Source organism: Bos mutus, chromosome 18 (genome assembly GCF_027580195.1).
Source record: "Bos mutus isolate GX-2022 chromosome 18, NWIPB_WYAK_1.1, whole genome shotgun sequence".
Lineage (NCBI taxonomy): Eukaryota > Metazoa > Chordata > Mammalia > Artiodactyla > Bovidae > Bos > Bos mutus.
Window position 1 is genome coordinate 3145944 of NC_091634.1, and position 16061 is coordinate 3162004.

The 16061-nt window shown below is 43.1% G+C and overlaps 1 protein-coding gene across 1 annotated transcript in view; it reads right to left on the reverse strand.

Moving 5' to 3' along the window:
* The window catches only part of LOC102270443 (zinc finger protein 347-like), a 36683-nt gene that overhangs the window by 4253 nt on the left and 16369 nt on the right, over positions 1-16061 (reverse strand). Inside the window, exons 4-5 of the mRNA XM_070388173.1 lie at positions 5603-5700; positions 4954-5198 (exon numbers count right to left, since the gene is read on the reverse strand). Of these exons, the coding sequence (XP_070244274.1) occupies positions 4954-5198; positions 5603-5700 (343 nt within the window). The remainder of the gene's footprint in view (positions 1-4953; positions 5199-5602; positions 5701-16061) is intronic.

Sequence of the window (16061 nt, forward strand, 5' to 3'; positions counted from 1 at the left end):
TACTACCTTAAAACAACTTTAGAAAAGTTGCAGCCAAAAAAAAAAAAAGCACACAAAAATCAATTGTGTTTCTATACACAATGAACAATGCCAACAGAAAATTAGAGAACAATCCTATTTACTATGGGCTTCCCTGATAGCTCAGTTGGTAAAGAATCTGCCTGCAATGCAGAAGACCCCGGTTTGATTCCTGGGTCCAGAAGATCTGCTGGAGAAGGGACAGGCTACCCACTCCAGTGTTCTTGGGCTTCCCTTGTGGCTCAGCTGGTAAAGAATCTGCCTGCAATGAGGGAGACCTGGATTCGATCCCTGGGTTGGGAAGATCTCCTGGAGAAGGGAAAGGCTACCCACTCCAGTATTCTGGCCTGGAGAATTCCATGGACTGTATAGTCCATGGGGTCGCAAAGAGTCAGACACAACTAAGCAACTTTCACTTCACTTTAACTTCCTATTTACTATAGCATCAAAAGGAGTAGAATACTTTGGAACAAATGAATCAAGAAGGTGAAAGACTTGTACATTGAAAACTAGTAAACATTCTGAAAGAAGTCCATGGAAATAGAAATAAATAAAAAGACAGCCATACTCATGGATTCGAAGATGTAATATTCTTAAAATGATCACATTACCAAAGTGTTCTAGAGATTCAGTGGAATCTATATCAAAATTTCAATGGCAATTTTTGCAGTAATAGAAAACAAAAATCATGCTAAAGTTCATAGGGAATCTCAAGTGAAGTGAAGTGAAGTCGTTCAGTCATGTCCAACTCTTTGCGACCCCATGGACTGTAGCCTCCTACGCTCCTTTGTCCATGGGATTTTCCAGGCATGAGTACTGGAGTGGGTTGCCATTTCCTTCTCCAGAGGATCTTCCTGACCCAGGGATCAAACCCAGGTCTCCCGCACTGTAGGCAGACGCTTTACCATCTGAGCCACCAGGGAATCTCAAGGGACCCCAAAAGGCCAAAATACTCTTGAAAAAGAAGATGGAGGCCATCGTTGTGAGATTTCAAGACATATTACAAAGTAATCAAGATGATGTGGTATTGGCATAATCAAAGATACATCAGCCAATGAAGCAGATTAGAGTACCAGAAATAGGAAATATTATGGCGGCCCAGTGGTTAGAACTCCCCGTTCTCGGTGTTGAGGGCCTGGATTCAGTCCCTGGTCAAGGAACAAAGATCTTGCAAGCTAAGAGGTGCAGCAGAAAAAAGGAAAAAAAAAAGAATACCAGAAATAATTCTTGATAAATATGAAAAACGTATTGACATTGATGCCAAGACTACACAAAGAAGGAAGGTCTGTCTCAATAATGAATGGTGCTGACGGCATAGGAAACAATAAACAAAACAAAAAGACAACCCACAGATTGGGAGAAAATATTTGCAAATGATGTGACTGATAAGGAATTAGTCTCCAAAATTTACAACAGCTTATGACACTTAATAGCATCAAAACAAGTAACCCACTCAAAAAATGGGTGGCAGAAGACCTGAATAGATATTTTTTCTCTAAAGAGCACAGATAGATGGCCAATAGGCATATGAAAAGATGTTCAAAATCGCTAGGTACAAGAGAAATGCAAATCAAAACTACAATGAGATATCACCTCACACTGGTCAAAAAAATCGACAAACAACAAATCCTGGAGAGGGTGTGGAGAAAAGGGAACCCTCCTGCACTGTGGGTGGGAATTTAAAATTGCTTCAGTATGGAGTTCTTAAAAAACTAAAAACAGAGCTACCATATGACCCTGCAATCCCACTCCTGGGCATATATCCAGAGAAAAACATGACCTGAAAACATACATGCACCGCAATGTTCATTACAGCACTATTTACGATGGCCAAGATGTGGAAACAACCTAAATATGCATCGACAGAGGAACAGATAAAGATGTGGTACAAATACACAATGGAATATTACTCAGCCATTAAAAAGAATGAAACAAGGCCATTTGCAGCAACATGGACAGACCCAGAGAGTGTCATACTGACTGAAAGAGTCAGAGGGAGAAGGAGAAATATCATATGACATCCTTTATATGTGGAATCTAAAAAGAAATGATACAAATGAACATACTTGCAAAACAGAAAGAGACTCACAGACTTAGAAAATGAACTCATGATTGCCAAGGGGAAGGGATGGTTGGGGACCTTAGGAAGGTCATGTACACACTGCTATGTTTAGAGTGGATAACCAATGGGAACCTATTGTATAGCACATGAAACTCTGCTCAATGTTATGTGCCAGCCTGGATGGGAGTGGGGTTTGGAGGGGGAATGGATAAATGAACATTTATGGCTGAGTCCCTTCACTGTTTACCTGAAACTATCACAACACTGTTAGTCGGCTATACCCCCAATACAAAATGTTTTTGTTGTTAAAAGAAAATTTAAAAAAAATAATAATGAATGGTGCTGAGAATGTAGGTACCTTCTAGCAAAAGAATGAAGCTGAAACCTTACCTGCTTTTATCAAAGATAAAACCTATTTTTATCAAAGATAAAAACTTCAGTGTGTCACCCAATACAACTCACGGAATAGAAACACAACTTCTGAGTGATGGAGGTGATAAAAATGATTTAAAGAATTTCCAACTATTTAAGTTGTTTTCATAGAGTAAATTCAATAATGCAATAAAGCACCCACTATCACTGAAGTCTGTTTCTGAATTGTCATTCCACTCTCAATCATTAAGATTTTGAAGAAAGTGACTCATTCATTTACATTCAGTGGCATTAGAAAAAAATCAGAACAAATTTCCCCTTATTGAACTGAATTCCAGATTTTACCAGATGTTCTGCATATAATACCTGACTTCCACATGCAGCTTCTTTACCCTGGTTGACAGAGAGCAGACAGCACATCCAGATGGGCCCTAAGCAATCCCTGCTGCCCAACAGCACCAAGACCCCGTCTCCAACCCATGCATGTGAAACCCTACCCAGGATGGTGCCCAGGGGAGCCTCCTCACAAGGGCCAGGTTACCGGGTCATGGGGAGATGGGATCTAAGTGGAGACGACAGGCCCTGAGGGAAGGCCCCAGGTGAGTGTGTGTGTATGTACAGGAGTCAGAATACTCCAGAGTCAGAGAAGATTAGCGAGTCCAGAGAAGGGCATTTCAGGAAGGACAGACTGAGAATCAACTGAGAATATGACTTTACCTGAGCAAGAGCCATTCCTGACTCCTTTTCCTTCCCCTTCTTCAACTTCAGGGCTTCCTCAGGCAACACAAGTCTTCAGAGGCCTATCATGAAAGATAAAAACATGCTGTTTAATGCTTAAAGTCAACACACCCCTTTCCTGTGCCACAACCCCACACAAGCCCTCACCATGGGGAACAGACAGTTCTCTATGGCCACTGTCTCAGGAGGGGTTCAGGACAGTCAACTCCCACACAGAGTCCAATATAGGCACTTTCTCACACTTTCCCTCGGATCACACTCCCCTCCTGGTTGAGGCCTCATGTACACAGCAGCAGGGGGCACCTCAGCTGACCCCACGATCCCCTTCAGGTCACACTCCAGGCCCTGGTCCATCCCCACTCAGGGCAGAGCACCTGCCTCCTCAACCCAGATCTCAGCCCATCTCAGCCCTCAGGAAAGGGAGGACTCAAGAGTCCTGATGCTCAGCGAGGGATCCAGACTGCAATCACCTAGGGCACCTTAAACACTATCAAGCTGTGGACCAACACAAACTACCTGAAGGGGAATCTCTGGTCAGAGGGTACAAAACATGGGTATGCAAAATGCCTAATCAATGAAACCTGAAGCTTGGACTGAGCACCACTCAGAGGAGACAAGAGTCCTGATGCTCAGTGAGGGATACAGATTGAAATCACCTGGCGCACCTAAAATACACAAACATTCACAAAATGTGTACAGGCGTTATAGATGGGTTTTGCACTTCTCATCTGTATGATTTGAGCAACTTTTGAATTTACTACATTCTAAAGCCACAAAAGCTACATCTGAAACTAATCAGCCACATCCAAAGCCCTCAGCACTCAACTGGATCCAGTTCCCACCCCTACCTACACATCTAGGTGTTTCCACTTCATTCTCTTTATCTGTTTTCCTATTTTCCCTCTACTTCGGGGTCTCCTCTTTCCCCTGCTCCTGCCTTCCTCTCTGTTTCTTCCTTCACACCTCTCCTGCCCTTGGCTGCAAACTGCAACCTGTTCCCTCTCTTGAGGCTCTCCCCCCAGCCTTCTCGATTGCCCTACATCTCTAAGTATTTCTGCCTCTTTCGTCCCCCACCTCTGCTCCCTCCCTGCCCTCCCTCTTCCTCGGCTCTCCTTGTCACCCTTTGTACTGTTCCTCTCCCAGGACCACGATGCTCTGAAGGCCACTGTCCCACCTTTCACTCTATTGCAGACTCTTTGTGTGAAGGGCCTCACCACTGTTACCTGTCCCCTACTGATTGATGATCCAGGGCCCCCCTCCCTCTGGTGCTCTCCAACCCCTGGAGATCCAGGATTTTATTTATTTCTCTATTTGATTCACCTGCTCCTTTCAAGGCGTAATCGCTTTCCTTTTACTGTCACTTTCCTTTTATTTCACTTTCACTTTTCACTTTCATGCATTGGAGAAGGAAATGGCAACCCACTCCAGTGTTCTTGCCCGGAGAATCCCAAGGACAGGGGAGCCTGGTGGGCTGCTGTCCATGGAGTCGCACAGTGTCGGACACGACTGAAGCGACTTAGCAGCAGCAGCAGCAGCAGCCATCTTCTATGTTCCGATCTCCTTCATTCTGTTGCCGTTAAGTTTTCCTATTTCTCTGTCCGGCTCTCTGACTCTGCTTCGCCTGATCGCCTGGCCCACGAATTTACAAGGATGGCGAGCGAGTAAGATGCCCGCCTACAGCAAGAGACCATTTGCCATAGGGTAAAATTTGGCACCGAAGAACATTGGGTGTTACAGGGCTGGCCGAGGTCACCTCCCTCTACGCGGGGTGAGAGGAAGGGCTGACGGGAAGGTTGGTCTGCAGGGCAGAAGGACCGGTCGGAGGAGACACGAGGACACAGGGGCTAGGAGGGAGGGGGTCTCAGGAGCGGGGCGGACTCTCCTGAATTCCAGGACCGGGAAGAGGGCGCGGCCTCTCTGGGAGCCAGGCGGCCGGCGCGGCCTCCAGGGTGCCGAGAGGGCGAGGGCGAAGCTAGGGGGCGGCGGGAATCCATTTCGCGCCAGAAGACTTTACTTGAGAGACGGGGAAAGAGGCACTAAACAGTCTTAGGCGGGAAAAGAAGAGAAAGGCGGTGTCTACCTGGACTGATGTCAAGGGAACGGACCAGCCTCAGAGCGAATTCAAACACAATGGAAAACATACCCTACAAGTATTGGCGCCGTCTGACTCTGCTTGAGGGGGAGGGCTGGATGCTAGGATTTTAGGCCCTTAGTAGCTCCGAGACCCTGACAGTGGAACAAGGGAGACCGCCTACCACAGAGTTACCCTAGAAATCAGAAGTTTACGCTCTGCAGTGCGACCGTCCCTCGGAGAACGTTTCCGGGTTAGAAACTGCTCACTCACGATGTTAGAGGCGGAACTTCCGGTTGCAGCGCATGGGCGGAGCGCTACCGGGAGGGGCGGGGCGCTACCGGGAGGGGCGGGGCACGATGAACCCTGATCCATTCAGCAGCGCCTCGAGGCGGGGCAGGGGACCTTCTAGTACCGTGAAAACGCTCACTTTAAGGTCCTGTGTGAAACAGGTTTAACACCTCGTATTAGTGTCTGAAAGTAGGAGGTTTCCTCCTGACAAGTTTAAAACGGCGTTAATAAAAAGCTGTATTTGCCAGCAGGTTTCTCCCAGGTCCCTCTCTTGAGACTCAGGCGCTGTATTCAATGGTTGGGAACAGTGGTCTCCAAGTGGTTGCTGTGGGATGCTAGCTGGCTCGTGGAACTTTCCTGCAAGTAGAATCAACTTAGGCAGTTCAAGGAATGAAAAACTGGATTTGCCTCGATAATAAAAACTAGAATGAGAAATACAAATTGCTCCCTGGGTAGAATTCTACCCTACAGAACAGTTTTTCCTTTCTATTCCTCATTCAGTCAGGATGAATGAGGCTGAATGACAACAAACACACTGTCAGTTCCAGGCACTCAGGAACTAATCCTGGAGTCTGAGTGAAGGACTAAGCCGTGTGATAATTTCCGACACTAACCATTGCTTTAAAGAGAGTAAGACACAATAAAAAAAAAAAAAAAAAAAAAACTGCTCTAAATTGCACTGTTCATTCTTTTTTCTCCAAAGTGTTTTGCTTTTGAAAACGTTTCCTCCCAGTGTTATTGAGATGAATTTGACATACATCACTGTATGAGATTTAGGTGTACAGCATAATGTTCTTTCATATATTGAAATAGTTACTGAGTTAGTAAGCATCCATCATCCCATATAGATTCAATTAAAAAAAAAGAAAAAATATTTTTCTGTTTATGATACTGTCGACTTAAAAAAAACACACAAACCAAGAGTCTTGAGTTGTTCCATTTCGGGCAGACTGAGGACTATAGCCAAGGGAACAAGGTCTGAGAGACAGCTTCCAGGAACTGTTCTGAAGAGGTACAGGCAGAAAGTCTGTACAACCGTTTTTTTGGTGAAGCGGGATGCAGCTCCTTAGAGAATCTCTTAATTTACTATAAGGGATGCTGCCAAACTGATAAATCATTCAATAAAATCAATTTTTTAAATTTACTGTTAAATTTTTGTACATTAATAGAAGTCAGAGTCTGAAATATACAGTTATGATGTTTTCATTATGCCCATGTGAATAGTCTGGAACAGAGAGTGGAAAGAATAATCAAGTACAAATTGAGTATTTAATCCTCAAATGGTATCCTGTTTGATTCCATATTTGAAAGAAATTATTACAGATTCTTTCAATCCTGAGAATCTAATGGCACATTGCTAGCTTCTCTACTTGTAAAGTTAGAGACAGGAAAAAAAAAGTGTTGGTGGAAGGAACAAGATTCATCTAGGGTTGACAAAATAACTAAATTAATTACAATAGGAGATGTATGAAACACTTCAAATAAAATAGCAGCAAATGTAACTGCAGCAGTTAAATGTGAATCATACTCATATATGCAATATTCTAATGCATATGAATATATTTTCCTCTGAAGATAACTGCTCTGTTCAATTTCCAAAAATAACACATTAAACATACATATATACAACAGTTATAACCATCCAATGGAAAAAGTGACGAAGTTTTCCTCTGCATCATTTCTACCAGATAATCATTCCCTAGTGACAGGGACTTTCCCTCATGAAGAGCCCAGTCCCTTAATGTCCTGCGTGCTCTGTTCAAGGCCAGTAGGTGGAGGATTCTATCCCATAACCCACTGTGAACTATCTACAGAAAGGCACCCTGAACGCAATGAGCATGATGAGTAATCATGCCCTAGTCTTACATTATTATCTGCTGCTAAGCATAATTCACACACTATTGTATAATTCAGGGTCCTCATTTTTCCAGGTAACATGAAGCTGAAGGAACCACACCTAATGGAGTCTGCCCCTTCATCTTACTGACTCCTCTCCAGGGACCATCTTCAAAGGTCTATATTGAAGGTGTAAGATCAACAGACTTCAAACTTCATGTTGAATGGCATACACTGTGAAGTAGCCTTTTCAAGAAAACTCAAAACAAATGAATATGTATACACTGAAGATAGGGCCTCCCTTGTAGCTCAGTCGGTAAAGAATCTGCCTGCAATGCAGGAAACCTGGGTTCGATTCCTGAGTCAGAAAGATCCCATGGAGAAGGAAATGGCTACCCACTCCAGTATTCTTGCCTGGAGAATTCCATGGACAGAGGAGTCCAGCAGGCTATAGTCCATGGAGTTGCAAGAGTCAAACACAACTTAAACCACCATCACACTGAAGATAATGGGCCATTTCCACATAGGTCCTTACTCTCATGTATACATTATGTCATTAAATTTTAAGATGCTGTGACTTGTAATAATTCTGTAGTATGTAATATCTCAGATTAATATGGACTATAGTTGTCCTTATTTATTAGGGTTATTTATTCCTAGTATGTATTATTTGATGTGTGGTCTATTGTAAGAAGTGCTCAAAAAGTTCCCCAAATTTATCGCATATTTCCCAAATATGAATCTTAAGATGTTCGCTGAGAATGCACTGTTTCTTAAAAGCAGTTCCATGTTCAGAATGTCTGTATACTTTGACTTATATGAATTATCTCATTACACCAAAGGCGAGGGCACTTGATGAAAATCTGTACAGATTCACAACACTGGAAAGAGTCTTCTCCAGCATAATACCTCTATGTTCCACAGTTGGGATCTTCAATTATAAGAATTAGTACACACATTATTTGGTATAGTTTCTCCCAGAAACATGTATTCTGAAGCTTAGTGCACTGTGAGGCCTGGATAAAGCTCCTCGTCTACATTTACGTGTCTTCTCTTCATGACAGAATCTCTGCTATTGCCTAATATTTGAACTAAAGGTAAAGGTTTTGCCAGACCCACAGAATTTGGGAGCAAACACTTCAGCATGTCCCCTTATTTGTGATCTTTGGGTAAAACCTCTGCCACATACATTTGTATTGTTTTTCTCCAGGATAAAGATTCTGATATCTAGTGACAAAGGAACAATAATTTGAAACTTTGCCATATTCACTGCAATTTTATTTTTGGAATTTTTAAAAATTAAATTTAAAAAATTTCTTTCTTGGCTGCACCCTGAGGCATGTGGGATCTGAGTTCCCCAACAAGGGATCAAACTCATGCTCTACCTCCCACTTCCTCACAATGGAACCATGGAGTCTTAACCACTGTACTGTCAGGTTAAGTCTCCCCACTGAATTTTTAAGCTTGAGGTATTTGGTGACCCTGAGTTCAGGGTACAACCTAAAAGATTTGCAAAATTTATTCCTTTCTTTCATGTTCTGTCCACTGATTATTACCTAAATTCTGGTGAGATATGAGCCCTGAGTATACATTTCTCACATTCACGATACTTGTGAGGATTCTTTCCAGAACAAATTTATTTTCTAAAGGCCTGACTACACTAAGTACATCTACCTGGTTTCTATCCAGTATGAATTTTCTCATGAACTTTAAGATGTGAACACACGCTAAATGCACTGCCACATCACTGTATTCTCAAGGTATCTCATCAGTATGGACCATCTCATGAGTTAGGCTTGAAAGCACACTGAAAAACTTGCCACACTGAAAACCTTTCATTACATTTATAAAGTTTCTCTTCAGTATGAGTAATTGGGTGGGTCATGAGGTATAAACTTTGACTAAACACACTGAGACGGTCATAACATTTGTAAGGTTTCCTTCCATTATGACATTTGTAAGGTTTCTTTCCATTCCTTCCTTATATGATGGTCAGACTGAATGCACAAAAGCTTTGCCAGACTTAAAGATACTTATATGGTTTCTCTCCAGTATCAATTCTCCAAAGAACTGTAAGGTGTAAATTTTTAATTCTGAAGACTTTCCAACATATATGATATTTATATGGTTTCTCTCATGTCTGGATTTTCTTATGCGCACTAAGCGCGGGTGGCTACGACCGGCGCACTAAGCACGGCCGAGAGGAGCTACCCCACATCCGAGGTCAGGGGCAGAAGCCGGGAGGACCCCATGCCCGAAGGGCGGCGGCCAAGAGGAGTTACCCCACGTCCGAGGTCAGGGGCAATGGCTGAGAGTGCCAGGCTGCGATGGCGCAGGAACAGCCGAGACGAGCTACCCAAGTCCGAGGTCAGGGACGGCAGCCGGGAGGAACTATCCCACGTCCAAGGACAGGGGCGGCGGCTGAGAGGAGCTACCCCACGTCCGAGGTCAGGGGCAGCGGCCGAGAGGAGCTACCCCACGTCCGAGGTCAACGGCAGCAGCCGGGAGGAGCTACCCCACGTCCGAGGTCAGGGGCAGCAGCCAAGAGGAGCTACTCCACACCCGAGGCCAGGGGTAGCGGCTGTGTGGACCAACCCCACATCCAAGGAGCGGTGGCTGCGTGGGCACAGGAGGGCCTAGAGGAGCTATTCCACCTTGAAGGTCAGGAAGTGCGGCAATGAGGAGATACCCCTCGTCCAAGGTAAGGAGCAATGGCTGCGCTTTGCTGGAGCAGCCATGGAGAGATACCCCACACCCAAGGTAAGAGAAACCCAAGTAAGAAGGTAGGTGTTGCAAGAGGGCATCAGAGGGCAGACACACTGAAACCATACTCACAGGAAACTAGTCAATCTAATCACACTAGGACCACAGCCTTGTCTGACTCAATGAAACTAAGCCATGCCCGTGGGGCAACCCAAGATGGGCCGGTCATGGTGGAGAGATCTGACAGAATGTGGTCCACTGGAGAAGGGAATGGCAAATCACTTCAGTATTCTTGAGAACCCCATGAACAGTATGAAAAGGCAAAATGATAAGATACTAAAAGAGGAACTCCCCAGATCAGTAAGTGCCCAATATGCTACTGGAGATCAGTGGAGAAATAACTCCAGAAAGAATGAAGGGATGGAGCCAAAGCAAAAAGAATACCCAGCTGTGGATGTGACTGGTGATAGAAGCAAGGTCCGATGCTGTAAAGAGCAATATTGCATAGGAACCTGGAATGTCAGGTCCATGAATCAAGGCAAATTGGAAGTGGTCAAACAAGAGATGGCAAGAGTGAATGTCGACATTCTAGGAATCAGCGAACTAAAATGGACTGGAATGGGTGAATTTAACTCAGATGACCATTATATCTACTACTGCACGCAGGAATCCCTCAGAAGAAATGGAGTAGCCATCATGGTCAACAAAAGAGTCTGAAATGCAGTACTTGGATGCAATCTCAAAAACGACAGAATGATCTCTGTTCATTTCCAAGGCAAAACATTCAATATCACGGTAATCCAAGTCTATGTCCCAACCAGTAACGCTGAAGAAGCTGAAGTTGAATGGTTCTATAAAGACCTACAAGACCTTTTAGAACTAACACCCAAAAAAGATGTCCTTTTCATTATAGGGGACTGGAATGCAAAAGTAGGAAGTCAAGAAACACCTGGAGTAACAGGCAAATTTGGCCTTGGAATACGGAATGAAGCAGGGCAAAGACTAATAGAGTTTTGCCAAGAAAATGCACTGGTCATAACAAATACCCTCTTCCAACAACACGAGAGAAGACTCTATACATGGACATCACCAGATGGTCAACACCGAAATCAGATTGATTATATTCTTTGCAGCCAAAGATGGAGAAGCTCTATACAGTCAACAAAAACAAGACGAGGAGCTGACTGTGGCTCAGACCATGAACTCCTTATTGCCAAATTCAGACTGAAACTGAAGAAAGTAGGGAAAACCACTAGACCATTCAGGTATGACCTAAATCAAATCCCTTATGATTATACAGTGGAAGTGAGAAATAGATTTAAGGTCCTAGATCTGATAGATAGAGTGCCTGATGAACTATGGAATGAGGTTCGAGACATTGTACAGGAGACAGGGATCAAGACCATCCCCATGGAAAAGAAATGCAAAAATGCAAAATGGCTGTCTGGGGAGGCCTTATCAATAGCTGTGAAAAGAAGGGAAGCAAAAAGCAAAGCAGAAAAGGAAACATATAAGCATCTGAATGCAGAGTTCAAAAGAATAGCAAGGAGAAATAAGAAAGCCTTCTTCAGCGATCAATGCAAAGAAATAGAGGAAAACAACAGAATGGGAAAGACTAGAGATTTCTTCTAGAAAATTAGAGATACCAAGGGAACATTTCATGCAAAGATGGGCTCCATAAAGGACAGAAATGGTATGGACCTAACAGAAGCAGAAGATATAAAGAAGAGGTGGCAAGAATACACAGAAGAAATGTACAAAAAAGATCTTCATGACCCAGATAATCACGATGGTGTGATCACTGACCTAGAGCCAGACATCCTGGAATGTGAAGTTAAGTGGGCCTTAGAAAGCATCACTATGAACAAAGCTAGTGGAGGTGATGGAATTCCAGTTGAGCTCTTTCAAATCCTGAAAGATGATGCTTTCAGGAAAGTGCTGCACTCAATATGCCAGCACATTTGGAAAACTCAGCAGTGGCCACAGGACTGGAAAAGGTCAGTTTGCATTCCAATCCCAAAGAAAGGCAATGCCAAAGAATGCTCAAACTACCACACAATTGCACTCATCTCACATGCTAGTAAAGTAATGCTCAAAATTCTCCAAGCCAGGCTTCAGCAATACATGAACTTCCAGATGTTCAAGCTGGTTTTAGAAAAGGCAGGGGAATCAGAAATCAAATCGCCAACATCTGCTGGATCATGGAAAAAGCAAGCGAGTTCCAGAAAAACATCTATTTCTGCTTTATTGACTATGCCAAAGCCTTTGACTGTGTGGATCACTATAAACTGTGGAAAATTCTGAAAGAGATGGGAATACCAGACCACCTGACCTGCCTCTTGAGAAATCTGTATGCAGGTCAGGAAGCAACAGTTAGAACTTGCTGGAGTCCAGCTCCAGCAGCCAGGGATTCAACCTGAAGGGGTGAGTGGTGTTGGCGAGAGAAACTGAGGCACCCTCTCATTTTACTTGGACTGGCTGTTTATTTCAAGCTTATGATTCTCTTTTATACTTTTACAAAAGCATTAGGTCAGAGGTTTAATATTTTTAGTTCCCATGGACCCAGATTTATTTTTCTCCAAAAATCATTGTTGCCCCTCAAAAAGAGCTCCTTCCTCAGCAATTCTCTTATCTACTTTTTCTCATGTGTCCTTGTGAATACACTGTGACTCATGCTAATGTCTGGGCTGCAAACCACATTCCTCAGTTTAATTCTTATCTTTCTAAATCCTGTTTGCTCCTAGTATCCTAAGCTCACTATTTCTTAGAAAGGGCTTCTACCTAATATCTCTAAAGTCCCTAATTTCTATAAGCTATAGTAGACTATGCTAACATTACAGCAATCCTTAAATCTTTAGCTTCTATTTTAATTATTCATAAGCCCTAAATTCAGCAAACTCCTTTGCCATAAACTTTTCTCACAAATGGGCTTCAGATAGCAATCCCTCCCATGGCCTCAAGCTGTGGCCTGTGTGCTCACTCTGGAACACTTTTTTGTAAAAGTACTTGAACAAATGTCAGTGATTAATTTTATGAATTATTCTTTGAGCACAGCTGCAGAAGGCTTTATGCCTTCTCATGCTCCTCTCAAAAACAACAAGCACCTTAATATTCTCTTCAGTCAACTCAGCCGAGGAAAGGGAAAAACAAGTCAGAATCACAAAGCTTAACTCCTTCATTCTGGGTCCGTGCCTACAGAACAAAGGGAGGGGGTTTAAGGCTGTGCCTCTATTTTGTCAGTAATGCCTAACGCGACTCCCAACATCTCCCCCTTTTTTATTTTTTAGAGCATAGGTATGAAACTCAGTAGATAGAGCAGAAATATTTCGGCTGAGTATTCTGAAAAGGCACGGGGCTATTACACAAATCAGAACTAGCAGGCATAAGCACATGGCCACATTAATCATTGTAGAAAAGGATACATGGGAAAGATTCCCCTCCAGATTTTTAAAGAGGGAATTAGAAAGCCATTGAGAGGAAAAGTCAGACTCCACCTGCTTCATATCCTGAATATCCTGATGTAATTTAGAGATATCAATACTAAAATCTGAGTGATTCCAGATGCCTAAAATATGATTTTTAATGCATTCCCAAGAACGCATAGACTTATTCACTTGTAGAGGGGTAATGCACATCCATTTAAATTCAGCATGGCACCTTAAAGATAATTTAATTTTTAAGTTTGTAATTTCTTGCCCCATAAACAGAACTGCTTCTTCTTAAGCATTGACCCTATTTTCTATTTTCTTATCTATAATTTCCTGCATAGTAAGAGCTATGGAGACATTTTTGGACAGCTGATTGACAAACAAGGCCGTATGTACTTCTTTTGACAGGGCAACAGCAGAAACCGTGACTGATGCACTATGGCAATCAAGGCAGTTATTCCCACAACCAGAGCTGCAATGAATCTCTTAGGTCGAGAAATTAAGCCATTAAATTCATATAAAACTTTCAATGCATAATCATCAAACCATTGTCCCTCTAATTTTACAGGAACCATCAAATATAGTGGTTGCTTTACGATCATCACAGCCTTATAATTATTATAATCATTTCCATCAACACAATTTGATATAAAACAATTCACACATATAACATTGTAAACAGTTTTCCCTTTAGAAACTTCCAAATCACTCTGATTTCTGGCCAACAAAAAGGCATAGGGAGAATGTATGCAGGCTCATAAAATGCATCTTTGTTCTTTTAAAGATCTATGTAAATTCACAGGTGTGATAGCAGCCAATGCTTTCCATAACTCAGGCTGCATGGGACCCGTTCCATCGAAGCTCACTAAAGGAGGAACCCATCCATCAGCATGCCACCTAGTAATTACTAAAGGCATAGGGAGAAATGAATTATTCCATGTGGACCTATAAGGTTCTACATAAATCAAGCCCCATCGTTGATTTGAAAGATAGGGGCACCCCCATTCGATCAGAAAATGTCTGGTGGTAGCAATGGGAATAGTAACTTTATGCCGTACATGCATTCTTTCCAACAAGGAAAGCCAGAAATTCTGCTTATGCTTTCCTAGGCCTGCAGTCCTTGTTCATCAGAGTCCAGAATGGGGAGTGCACAGCTCGGATAGTCCTTTAAATGAGGGGCTGCCTTTTTTAGGGCATCAAATAGTCTTTCTTGTGTCCTCGGCATCAGCAGCTGTAAAGACCAAAAGTCTCTCTTGCCGTCTCTTCTCGAAGAATCAAGAAAGTGATTCCTGCCTTTCAAGGAAGTGCTGATGAATCCATTCAAAACCAGAGCTCATCCTTGTCAAGAGGAAGGTATGGCAAAGCAAATAAGTGGATAAACGGACACGCCTGAAAAACTGAAGGAAGTGCTGACCACTGATTTAACATTAGGATAGATGGAAGCCCCGCCCAAAAGAAGAGTATCATTAACAAAAACACAAATTGTGTTTTAATCCACCTTCTCTTCAGCCTGTTGATTGGCTCATTCATCCAATCACAGCAAGCATCCAACACAGCAAGCATAGCCGCAAACATTACTATAAGCGCAGCCTCATATCTCCCCTTTCTATTAATTCTTCAGCCCGCTGAGCGAGATGTTTTAGCTGTCCCCAAGTTGGTACCGTGTTGGAGGTAGTTGTTTGAGTATGATGACGGTGACGAGGTGGAGCAGAATACGGTTGAAGTCGATCAGCATGTCTCTCTTGAAGCGTTAGGTGCGGGAAGCGATGTACTAGCAGTGAAGCCTCAGATGAAGAGTCGCTCGCCCTTTGGCTTTTCCCTGGCTCCTTCAGGCCTGGACTCAACGAGCTTTTGGTCTCCCCATCTTTTTTCGGTCCCAGACTCCAGGGCCCCAGCGATCTCAGTGACCTCGGGGGTCTTTGTGATCCTGGAGGTCTCATGGGGCTGGACATGTCCAATCAGTCTGTCAGGAATCCAGACAGAAGTGGAATCCTGTAGAAACACACAAGCATACCCTCTCGCACAAGTTAGCGATACATCTGGCCCTTTTCACTCTCTGGTAAGGAGGTCTTTTCACTTGACCAGGGGCCGAGTTGTAGCCCATTTAGGAATCTAGTGTCTCATCATTGTAGTCTGCCCCTGTGTGTCTACATTTAAATGATTAATTACAAACAAAGCATGGTGTAAAACATGATGTGGAGAGGAATACTTAAATTCTTCCTGCTTTAATTTAGCTATTTGATTTTTTAAAGTTTGGTGTGCCCTTTCCACTATGGCTTGACTTTCGGGATAAGGTATTCCTGTTGAATGTACTATGGAAAATTGTTGACAAAATTTCTTAAAAGCAACAGAAGTATAAGCCGGGGCGTTATCTGTTTTTATTTGTTCGGGGAGTCCTATTTGGGAAAAACATTGAAACAAGTGCTGAATTACATCTCTTGCTGTTTCACCTGATCTAGCAGAGCCTGTAATAACATGAGAAAAGGTATCCACGGTAACATGTACAAAGGACAGTTTTTCCAAAGGCCGGGATATGAATTAC